Below are 12500 nucleotides of genomic sequence, written 5' to 3' on the forward strand. Positions count from 1 at the left end.
GTGTGAACTAAACAAATTTCGCGCTGAATTTAATTGACAATCGAGCAGTGCATGTGGTGCTCATGTAATATGTTAGCAGTAAATAAAAGACGCACTTATCAACCGCAAATCATGGTTGCTAAGCGGAATAATTCGAGAACTTTCCTTCGTAACAACTTACTCCACCTTGGAGATTTTCCCTAAATCTGGTCGATTAAATTAACCCCGTGTGTAACGGGCTCGCACCGTATGAATCTAATATTTCTGTTTATATGGATAAACCAATTAAAAACGGTCAGCAAAGAAAAAAAAAGAAGATTCCAGGCATTCGAGTGGGGAATAGTGGCGTTGCCAGTATCACTTAGCCGGTGAACTTGCGTGAAAACTTATGGGCACGCTTTAAACTGCCCCGACTGTTTTTCTGTCCCGCAGCGAAATATTTCACAAGGTGTTTGTTCCTCGTGGTTCCACGCAAAAACACGCAAGCTGAAGCAAAATCAACGAATCGAATAAGATATTATTGTGAAGTTTCGTAAAGTGTGATTTGCGGTACTCGTAACCTCGCGTGTGAAATGCTTACTCATTTATCGTAAGTTACAGAAACATAGAAACATCCTGAAGATAACGAAGCTAGAAGAAAAGGAATGTGGGGTCAATGCCTGCTGCACGATAGTCGCTAAGGGCGTAGAGTGCGGACATTGGTGAAGGGTGTGCATCTGATACGCGTATTCAGGGCTTCTCCAAATCATTTCTGAGCGCCTTACTGAGTGCCCTCGATAAAAAAAACTATTGGTAATTCGAAACGGGTATATAGTATGTTCTACAGGCGGCCGTCTAGACTTGTGATTGATCCCGCTCGCAGTGTTTGTTAGGGCACGAACTATCGACACATCTTAACCTGTGTTGAAAACGGAGAAAAATACGTACTTCGCTTAGCAGAGTGTGGGTTTGGGTGAGTTGATGTCTGCGATCCATAGCATCATACAGCGCAAAAACAAAACAAACTTTATGCAGTACTTCTTTATTGTGGTACACCCAAAATATGCAGGTATTCTCGGTCTTTATCGGTCACCTGCTATTTCTTTTCTTCCAAAATCATACCCGATCTCATTATATGAACCCTGCGTAATTCGCTCTCCTGAAGTTTGTCCCTCTGTGCAAAGCTCTCCAATCACTGAGAAGCATTCCGCACTGCATTTCAAAGCAGACGATTTTTTTTTTTTGGCGGCTTCTGCTTGCGATGTTTCGATTCTGCACATCCGTTACACTTGCAGGCACAATGACATCTGCTCCGTGCTGACTGATATTGTGAATGCCGCGATCAAGTGCAGTCCCGCCTGCCTGCTATGGCTATCACAACAACCCGCGGCAACAGTACCCGTCAACATTCCCTTCTCATTCGCATCACAGCCTCGCTTAACTGCATGCAACATACTACAATTTTCCTTCTTCGAATCGCATACAATATGTGGTCAAACACGGTAACGTCGGAAGGCACATAATACTGCTGCATCGCTTTTAGTCAGAAAAACAAACAAAAAACCGGGCCATTTCCACTAAGGTGAAACCTGGGGAGGGGCGAAGCATGCAGTGTATAATTGCGTTCTTGGCGCCTTGGCGTTTTCCCGCACGGAGATGAAACAGTTGGGAGGGGGGGGGGGGGGTAGGATATACAGCTGTGATGTAAAAGTGTCGTGTCTTTGAAGCACGGAGCGTTCTAGCGCGAGGCGTTGTAAAACGCGTGTCCCGGTGTATTCTTTTGGCACGCGTATTTGCCGACGGAGATGAAACGTTCTAACGCGAGGCGTTGGAAAACGAGTGTCCAGGTGTTTTAGTACCGTGACTATATTAAACGACGACGGCGATGACAGGAGGCGCCGACAGCCCGGGGCCCTAACGGGCTTCGCCCTTAATAGAATGACTATAAGCGCGAAATCCCGGAGGACGCGGGATATGCATATTGCACGAGCGTGCTGCTGGAACAGCTTGGCCGCAATGCCGCGGTGTCCCCCCTGGGCAGTTTCACGCAAGTATTTCACGCGGGCGCCAAAGCGATGCAAAAGTAGCAAAGAAAGGCCACGCGGCGGCCGCATCGAGGCGCATGCGCGTGGTCGGCTTTTCCACCTAATCCGGTCGGCCATCTCGGAGGGTGCGCTGGCGCGTGGCCCTCGCTGACCAGCACGCGCCGCGGCCCCGGAGATCGCATATCGGCACCTCTACCGGCGACTGCTATGAACAACACCATGCAAATAAGTAGGCCCCGATATTCAAATATCGCGTCATAATATCTACCGGTACAGCACTCAAACATTGACAAATGTCACCACGTGGCCGCCGGAATACGGCAAGACTAGCAGAAAAGCAGTCGCGATAAAGCGGCGGCCGTGAGATACATCACACGGCATCCTAGTCAAGTAGGTGTTGCTACGGCCCTCATCGTCCCGGGGCAGCCTGTACAGCCTAAACGAAGAAGGCCTGCGCACCTCCTCAGCGCCTGGGACGGGACCGTTTTAAGCAGCTGTTTTCAGTGGCCGATAACGGGTGACCTTATAAACGGATCCGGGCTCGCGGCAAGCAATCGAACGACGGTAAAGAAACAAGGACGAATAAAAATACAAGAGGCTGCTGTCTAGACGGCGTTGGGAGGAGCTCCGGAAGGGCTGCAAAGCTCACGGCGTCGCTTACTTCAGACAGTTCGCATACACTGCACGCGAGCAAGGTATAAGGGCAGCGGGGACTAAAACAAGGCCCGTTCGGAGAAGAAATAAGGTCTTAGTGCATACGAGGAGGTGGCGCAGGACAGGCCACTTGCTTTATGCAAGACAGTTAGCCCACATGGCGTGTCACGTGATCGAAGTCATTCCTATAGACGAGGCGCTGTGCAGTTTCAAGGCAATGTTCCCCCTGAATATCTGGCTAAAGGAGCACTAAAGGCTGAATGACAGCCCATTTTTAACTGGAAGATCAAACATTTCAAAGCTTTTTAAAGCGCACCTCTCTGTGCTTTACCGGTGCCGTCCGTCGTCACGCACGCAACGCACTGCAGGAAAGCCAACTTACCCAATGGGTTTCCACAAAAGGCACATCAAGCGCCTTTTCGAAGCTGAATCCCTCGCGTTATGAAAATGACGATTGTTCATTCCGACACGGTCGATCAGTTTAGATTTCGGACTTTGACTCACGTTGCATAAAAGAAAGCTTCAAGTTTTAACCATTTTTCTCGTAAGAAAAGGGCTTAGATTTTTCTTGTATCGATGATAAACGATGCTTTGAGTGTTTCGAAAAAACGTTTTCACAGATGGCATATTTCTCTCTCGTTATTCCATGTTGCAAGCCACCGATCAGACAGTAGCAGGTTGTTTCCAGACGAGCGAAGAGTGGCATGCCTGCGAAGTTGTCTTTGCCCAGAAAATCACTTTTGCCGTAAAATTGGCTTCACTGAGATGCTAATTTCGTTCACATGGGCTGCGCGAAGAAACCTGCAGAGAAGTCCATTGAAAGATTTCGCAATAAAATAAGAACAGAAACAACAACGATGGGCTTCCTCCCCTTTCTCCTACCCTGTACACGAAAAAGGCTTGGTGCGAAACTATTTGCTCTAGACCACTTCTGCGTGCGCTAACAGCCGACGCGTCGACGATAGCGACGAGTGCAGTGACAATGGCTTTATTTCAAACGTCCGGTTTCTCCCTTTGTGGCACACGTTTACTGACCGACAGTGTTTGGCGAGATGGGATCCGGCGACTGGCTTTGTCTTCGTTGCATGTCGGTACGCAAAGAAAAGACAAAGGCGAACCAGCACCCACAGTAGCCTCTTGCTGAACGGCTACGCGTGGACGACTGTTCAATCGTTGTGCGCTCATTTCTCCTGATCGCCAAGACGTAAGTCCACTTAGAAAGGAATAACAAGTTGATTCAGATTCATGATGAAAAACAGCGCAAGAAACACAGGGACAAAGAATAGGGGACGACGCACAGGGCTGTGCCTCGTCCCTGTGCGCCGTCCCCTCTACTTTTTCCCCTGTGTTGCTTGCGCTCTTTTCATCATGAATCCGAATCTGCACTAACTAGCCCAAGTTGCCATGTTATAACGAGTTGAAACCGATACCGCAATATTTCCTGTGGCTCTGCTAATGCCCTTCACTTTCAAAAATAAAACAGTGCCATTTTAAATACAGGTCGCGGGGGGACCCACCGCGAACTGCGCAGGTACGCATTCGTTTTCAACTCGCGTTCCTATATGACACCCCCCTGTCCTCGGATTACCCTCGGGCTGTACCTGGAGCGCCGAAGACTAGCAAATGGAACTGGCCCTAAAAAAGACAAGAGCTCACCGGAGCCGTCCTCCGGGGTGTCCCTGGGCATGGGGGACTCGGACGAGTCCTCCTCTTCGCCCTCAGACCGGTCGCTGTCCAGGTGGCTGCTCTCGGTGAGCAGTTCGCTGCTCGCCGAGGCGCTCTCTTCCTCGGGAATGGTGTCCATGTCGCTGCCGGTCGAGCCCTCCAAGAGCAGCGCCGAGCCGGCCTCTTCCGAGTGCGCGGCGCAGCAGCCCACCACGTCGCGTTCCTCGTCTTCCGGCGGGGGCGACCGGCCGCCCGAGGAGGGTAGGCACCTCGCGTCGCGGCACACGTCAGAGCAGGGACTGTCCAGGAGACGGCCTTCCATGACGACGTCTTCCGTAGCGCTCGCTACGGCGTCGTCAGTCTCGTCTGCGCGGGAATGGTGACACGGGATTCCTGTTTTATCGCTAAGTCAGCTTCAAATGCAAAATTTGTAGGATTTTTAACAGGCAACATACTACGACCGTTTTCTGAGTTTGTCTCGAAGCGGTGTCCAAACACCAAAATTAATTAGAACAATAAGCGCGCGCGCAAGAGAGAGAGCGAGAGCGAGAGAGAGAGAGAGAGAGAGAGAGAGAGAGAGAGAGAGAGAGAGAGAGAGAGAGAGAGAGAGAGAGAGAGAGAGAGAGAGAGAGAGAGAGAGAGAGAGAGAGAGAGAGAGAGAGAGAGAGAGAGACAGACAGACAGAGAGAAAGAGAGGGAGGGAGGGAGATATATATATAGAGAAATAGCTTTTATCTGGGTAGTAGGACTCGAGGTGAAATAGGGAAAGGGGTAGTAGAAGGTTGGAGTATTCGCGGTCTGGGACATCTTGAAGATCTATTGGAGTTCTGGCAGTGTTGATTAAAAAACAAACAAACTATTAGGGGTTCTCGTTTAGCGCTAATTTCGCCGAGGATATCCCGATGTGTTTTTTTCTGTTCTAGTACATCATACTAGAACATCATACATCATACTAGCGCCTTTGCACGCGCGCACGAGCGTGTACGTGTGTGCAATTTTTGGTTCGTATAAATGTTTATTTTTGGTGAGGCCGCTCACGAGCCTGGTAGAAATTGAGTTCAATACGAGCGAACGAACGGGTGAAAGAAGGCGCATAATGAAACAATTTGCATTTTCCCTCTTGATGCTATCGATTGGCATACCCAAATATACAATTACCTCGATACAATAGACGATGCCCTAATGTTCTATACGACAGTAAATATGTTAGATATATAGAGCGCGCAATAGAAGATGGAGCTCTGCATATGTTATGCTGTAATGTTGTCATGTTGCCCAACATTTCATAAAGTGGCCAATAAAATGTTTTATTCCCAAGGAGTTTCATTTAGCAAGAAAGCTGTTTGCTAAAAAGTGCAAATACTTCTGTTGTTGCAATTCCATCTTAAGCGACCGTTACGTTATCGATACTATACAATCCAATCCAATCCAATCCAATCCAACACAATACAATACAATACAATACTATACTATAATGTACTATACTATACTATACTATACTATACTATACTATACTATACTATACTATACCACTACAAAACAATCCTGTGGCTCAGCTTCACCACAGTAAGCAGATTGACTCAATTGAATTTCGGCGAAAGATGGCTTGGAGCATACGATTTGACCGAGAAGTCTCGTCTGCGCTGCGGCATCACGGAATGCAAGTGTTACGTTCTGCATTGCGCGATGTCACAGCGCAGATCCATTTTTGAGTCAAACGATAGGCTCTTCGGTGTCATTCGTTAAATTTGCTTCACCACAATGCACAAGAGTGGATTTGGGTGAAGCTGAATCATGGTACAGTAAAAGCTCGTCAATTCGAACTCGAATAGACCATAAAAATGAAGCGGAGTTCGAATTAGCGGGCGGGTGGGCGCTAGAATGAATGAAAATCGTGCCACACTGCGCGGGCAGAACACAAAGACGCCACTTCCGGAGTCGTTATCGCGAATTAGGCGCTACTATACGTTTGTGGCAGGTGATTTCGTAAATACCGTTTCATAAATAATAATGGCATGCGCCGGAGCACTGGCGCCCTCTGTAGGAGCAAAATAAGCTGTTGCAGAAGCGTAGCGCGCGCCACGCTGTTGTTTTTCGGTTTCGTTGTTTTGCATCTGTAGTAAATTTGGTTTTGTTTGGATTTGCAACACATTGTAATCACTCTGGGCCGACTTCATCTTCGAGGAGCGATGGGAACCGGGGGATCATAGTTCTAATTAACCGTTCTGGATACCGACGCGTTCGAATTAGCGGGAGGTTTCCACCACTGAAATATACGGGGCTGTGCCGAAACCAAGGCGTGAGTTCGAATTAACCGGAAGTTCTAATTAACCGAGTTCGAATTAACAAGCTTTTACTGCAGCGCCTTATAGTGTATACGGTACTATACCCCACTGTACTGTACTGTACTGTACTGTACTGTACTGTACTGTACTGTACTGTACTGTACTGTACTGTACTGTACTGTACTGTACTGTACTGTACTGTACTGTACTGTACTGTACTGTGCCGTACTGTATTGTACTGAGAAACTCCATGCCAAGCTAGCCATGAGTGGAGTAACAGAACTCACCTCGGTCACTGCCCCGGGAGTACAGCAGCAAGTCGTCCGGAATAAAGGCGGCGCTGCCCAGGTCACCGACACTGCAGAGAGAGCAAACAGACGCAGAGGGGCAAGAATGCCTTGAGAATCATAAATATTTGGCTGGCGCTAGTCGAGCAACTGTGACGTGCATACGACACGCCAGTACACGCGGCTATGTATAGTCGATAGAACCGAGGACGTTTTAGTTGGCCGTCCATAAATTCAGCGCGCGACAAACAGTTTTATAGTACCTATAAACGTCAACGAACCTTCTGCATCATTCTGCGGTCAGAGGCAGAGCTTCGGGTTATCTCCGCTTGTGCATGTCTTGGTGTACTTGTGGTATGAATGTTTGAGTGGGAGCAGACCTCTATCGATGACATGCAATCTCAAGTTCATTGACCTGGGCACGTCGAGGAAATCCGTAGTGTGATGGGCTCCCATCGAAATTTTATGGAGCGAAATCTCAAAGAACCCCCTGCAGCACGCTTCACCCCATCACGCTCCTCATGTCATTGACGGGTCCTTTCAAAGGGGGGGTATTCAAATTCGAAGTGCTACGGAATATCACTGATACTTGCAGCGCAGGAGAGGCACCATCACCGTTATCTTTTATTACCAAATCTGTCGTCTTCAAATTTGTCGGTGTTCTGACATGTTTTAAGCCGTATTTTCTGCGTATCTTAATGTTAGCTGCTGAAAGCTCCTGTGTGTGTATCCAACTCCCTCCCCCTCTCCCTCCCTCTATCACACACACACACATGCAGCTGTAGCAATCAGCAATTCAGTGTACTGCGAATGCAGGAGCATTTAGTTCTCTACTTCTCCTGGCTTTCGCGGTACTCCTGGATTCATAAAACACCGGTCTGCCGTAGCCGTAAAGCTGGATATCTGCCACAGCCGGGATGGCGCCCCGCAGCTGACCGCCATGTAACAGAAGAGGACCTGCTGGAAAGGGAACGGTGGTGTGCAGCAGCCCGTACCGTCTTTTATAGCTGTATACGGCCTTTAGAGGTTAAGAATGCTATTGCATGTCAAAGACATCGCGCGTAGTTTATTCCGCTGCATTTTGAATTTTTTTCCCCTTTCTGGCACACCTTCGTGTCGCTTCCACTTGCGCATAAAATTTACCATCCCTACCTAAATAAAGTTGAGAAGCGGGAAAGCTAAAAGTGCGTCCAACCTTCGCTGAAAGTGAGTTCAATCTATCGTATAACCTTCAGAGACCCAAATCGCAAACGAAGTACGAGCCCATGCGACGTTTTCCGACCACTAAGTAAACGCAACTATGCGAACAACCTAAATGTGTACCGATGCGTGGTTTATGAGATAAAGGAATATACTGTACTCCTTCTTCATGATCGATGCGTGTATTGTCTTATGTAGAACCGCCTCTTTCTCGCGACTTTCAAGTAACCGTTTTGACAGAGTGGAAGCCCGGCTTCAAGCACGCGCCGTGTGTCGAGAGATCTTATTAGAGCTTTTCGACCGACCAGCCGATCTATGGAAAGACGAAGACGAAGCGACGCTCTGTTCTGCCAGCTCCGTTCGTCATAATGTAGCCTTTTCCTCTTGGTTAGAGTACTGACCACTGATCTAAAGCCTCTGACATTAATTTGTTCACGATGGCGGGCGCGACACCGCCAGGGTCGCCGCCGGGCTCGCTACGAATCGCTCTCGGGTCACAGCTCAGCGACCAGCAGGGAATCGCTATTCCGCTCCCAGTTCCTGAAATGCTTCATGCCACCCCGGCGGCTGTGCCCAACGACTTCCTACCAACATCTGGGGACCCAGCGGGACCTCCATTCGCGACGACGCAAGCTTCTGGGCTACTAGCTTCAACTTCTCACGCCAACTCTTGCACGACCAGCTCTGCTAATGTACAAGCTGCGCGAGACGGTGGACATGCTTTCTGACATAACAAGTATGTCTTCTACAGTCATCTACAATCATGAAGAGCTCAACACGTGTGACCAAAACGATGGTTTCGAACTCGTACTGCGTTCAAAGCGCCGTCGTGGCACAAAGCGCTCGTACCTCGCTTTTGACAGACAGCCTCATGTAAGCGCCCCAAGGCACAACCCAGCAGTTATTATTAAGCCCGTGGACTCAAAGAACGTGATCCCCCGTTTTAATCCGCTAACACTAAAAGACTCCTTTGAGAAAGTTCTTCCTGGCGGTGTTCTTCAAGTCACACCAAATCACCGCCTTAACCCCCTGCCTTTGCACACACGCAATGCTGCCGCTACGGAAGGCTTCTTGAAACTCTCGACTGTGGGTGGCATTACTGTCAGGGATTTGAGAGAGAAAGAGGGCACCGACCAAGTAACGAAAAAGAAAAAGAAAAAGAAAAAAAAAATACGAGGGATTGCGAGCCCCGCCCGAAAAGCGGTGGAGTGTGGTGATCAAGGACGTTTCTGTAGACCTGAGAAATTCTGAAATCCTTAAAGAAGTGCAGCAGAGTGTCCCCGTTACATCAGCTCGGCACTTAGGAGAAAAATCTGAGAATGGGCGGATTGTGTTTTGCACAGAGACAACTCCGGAACATGTAATCCTGGGCTATACCCGGTATAACGGGTCTACGAGTTCCACGAGACTCCCCGACAGTGCACCAGATGTCAGCGTTACGGTCATGTGGCTATAGCGTTTGCAGGCTTTTGCTGCGATGTCCTCATTGCGGTGGGGATCATGACCGTTCCGCCTACGTCACTGATAACCTCCGTTGCCTAAATTGTGGACGGACGCATGAATCGACAGATTTTCATTGCTCTGTGCGGCAAAAGAAGAAAGCCATCTACAAGCTGCGAATATCAGAAAATATGGATTATAAGGCGACAAAGGCTGCATTGAGGAAGCCGCGTGATTTTCTCCGCAAGGATGCGCCAGCTGCAACTAGAAAGGCAAGCAAGCAGGGTAGGGTGAACGCCACTCCTCCAAAGCTAGATGTTCGAAATTTTCCTTCACGCGCGCCTCCGCATGAGCAAGCACCTGCAGATCATGTTGCAACTATGCCTACGCAGGGCCTCGGTAAAGAACCGCCGAAACCCGCACCTCGCAGACGATCCAAACAGTTGCGCGATCAAAACAAGCGCCATTTCTCGACAAATGTCTTCCACTTGGTGGGAATGATACTGGATACCCTTACCAACTTCCTCACTTCTCATTCCACCGCAGTAGCTCATGACATACTCACTCTCATTGATTTAGTCTCGCCGATATTATCTCCATGGTGGTAACAACGACGTCTACATTTCCGTTATCTGTACTAAATGAAATTCGTAACAAGCCTACTGTCTTTCAATGGAACGCGCGCGGTCTCCGTGGCCGCCTCTCAGATCTCCGACAACTCGTACAAAAGCACTGTTTCCCAGTTATAGCTATTTCAGGGTCCCGGCTGTCTTCCCAAATCCGCTTTTCTGGATACCAGATTTTGGATACCCGATTCTGGATACCCGATTCTGGATACCCGCCCCAGGCGGAGACCAAAGCAGTGTTCTACTTGCGATTTGGAATGACTTCACATTTATATTGCACACTGTGCCCGAGGACTCGTCGAATGAATATGTGGCAGCTATGGTGCAACATAAAATTATTACGTTCACTGTAATCGCAGCATATGTATCAACCCACGCCAAGTTGGACGCCAAACGGCTTAGTACTTTGCTCACGGCTACCCAGTCACCACATGTGCTAACAGGTGACTTAAATTCTCATCACCCTGCTTAGGGAAGTAACAAATTCACCGTGAGGGGTTGTCGCATACTGGACATGGCCAGTCAGGTAGGACTGGGGGTGGTGAACACTGGAACCCCGACATTCTTTCGTGACACGATGTGCGTTGGACGTAACAATGGTCTCTTCCGCGGCGAGGAACTCTGTAACAATGACCTGCACTTCTGCAACACCATCGCCTTGCCAGATGTGCCTACCCAGCACCGCACCAGAAGCTCACCCGAGAGGAGGCTGTAGCCTGGCGGCAGCTACAAACACATACCCCCACCTTAGCTTCCTGCACATCATACACCCCACAGTATATCCACTAACTTGCCCACACTGCAGCGAACATCCAACACTGCACCACACCACGTGGGCTTGCTGAAACACACCAGCCGCCCCCATTATTCGCAACCCCACCCTCGAGAAGTGGGAGGGCGCGCTATGCAGTTCGTACCCTGAGGACCAGCGACAGTTGGTGGACCGGGCATGCAGGACCGCAGCCGCCGCAGAGGCCCTGGTCTGAGGGCTTCTCCCGCTTTCAAGTGCGAACCTCTTTTACTCGAATAAATGTTTCACAACCACCGATAGTCAGCACCAGGCTCCGACAAGATTTCCTACTCCAGCTTAGCCCATCTTGTTTAGAAGGCCCTTCAGCAGTTAGTCTTCATCTACAATTCTTCCTGGAGCTCAGAGCGCATCGTAGCCAGCTGGAATATCGGGCTTGTGAGACCAGTTCTCAAACCAGGCAAGTAACCAGGGGATATGAACTCTTACCGACCAATAACACTTTTGAGCTGCGTTGGCAAGGTTATGGAGAAGATGGATTTAGAGCGCCTGGGCTGGGACCTTGAAAACAGGGCAGTATATCCGCCATAAATGTAGGGCTTCATGCGTGGAAGTAGTAGCATAGATAATGTCCTTATGTTATCGTGATAACGTCCTTATGTTATCTTTTTGTATGTTTATGTGTGTGCGTGTGCCCGTCTGATAGGTTCTCTTTCGTTCTTTCTTTTCTCATTTGTATTATTAATTTTGGCATTTAACCCTCATTACATGTTCACCAACCATCTCAAGTAGCAAGCCCAGCATTATGCAGGGCCGACCTTCTCGCTCTCATCAAACAATTCTCTCTCTCTCTCTCTCTCTCTCTCTCTCTCTCTCTCTCTCTCTCTCTCTCTCTCTCTCTCTCTCTCTCTCTCTCTCTCTCAACCAGTCTATGGGGAAATGCGTTTATTATTATTATTATTATTATTATTATTATTATTATTATTATTATTATTCTGGGTCAGATGGTATTCCTGCTGCAATTCTAAAAAAGTATGCAAATATATTCGTTCCTGTGTTCACCTCAATATTTAATAACTGTCTCCGGTCTGGCGCGTACCCTCGCTCATGGAAAATTTCTCGTGTATTCCCTGTTTTCAAGTCAGGCCCCAAAACTGACCCCATGAACTATAGGCCAGTGTCGCTCCTTTGTTCTGCCTCTAAAATATTCGAGTTATCTCTTCATACGGTCTTGTCTTTCTCACTTAAACACGTCCTCATTCCTAATCAACATGGCTTCATGCGTGGTCGCTCAACTTCCACAAACCTCGCATGCTTCATGGAGCAGGCTGTCCCAGCAGTCATTGGTAGAAGCCAGCTTGATGCGGTCTACTGTGACATGAGCAAGGCCTTTGATGTAGTCAACCACTCGTTATTGCTTGCCAAGCTCATTCTGTTAGATGTTCACGCTTCTTTAGTGGGTCTTATACGTTGCTATCTCCAGGAGCGATATTGCTATGTAAGTGTTAACGGTCAAACATCATTTAGGTACAAAGCAACAAGTGGTGTACCCCAGGGCTCCGTTCTGGGCCCCCTTCTTTTTTCCATTTTCA

At 48.6% G+C, this 12500-nt stretch overlaps 1 protein-coding gene across 3 annotated transcripts in view; it reads right to left on the reverse strand.

Annotated features, from left to right (window-relative positions):
- Positions 1-12500, reverse strand: part of LOC144170047 (uncharacterized) — a 299096-nt gene that overhangs the window by 102123 nt on the left and 184473 nt on the right. For all 3 annotated transcript variants that reach the window (XM_077699564.1, XM_077699562.1, XM_077699563.1), the window contains exons 3-4: positions 6895-6965; positions 4314-4688 (exon numbers count right to left, since the gene is read on the reverse strand). In XM_077699564.1, the coding sequence (XP_077555690.1) occupies positions 4314-4688; positions 6895-6965 (446 nt within the window). The remainder of the gene's footprint in view (positions 1-4313; positions 4689-6894; positions 6966-12500) is intronic.

The sequence above is a fragment of the Haemaphysalis longicornis genome, unplaced genomic scaffold (genome assembly GCF_048455015.1).
Source record: "Haemaphysalis longicornis isolate Haplotype H1 unplaced genomic scaffold, Haemaphysalis longicornis Haplotype H1 scaffold_2, whole genome shotgun sequence".
Classification (NCBI taxonomy): domain Eukaryota; kingdom Metazoa; phylum Arthropoda; class Arachnida; order Ixodida; family Ixodidae; genus Haemaphysalis; species Haemaphysalis longicornis.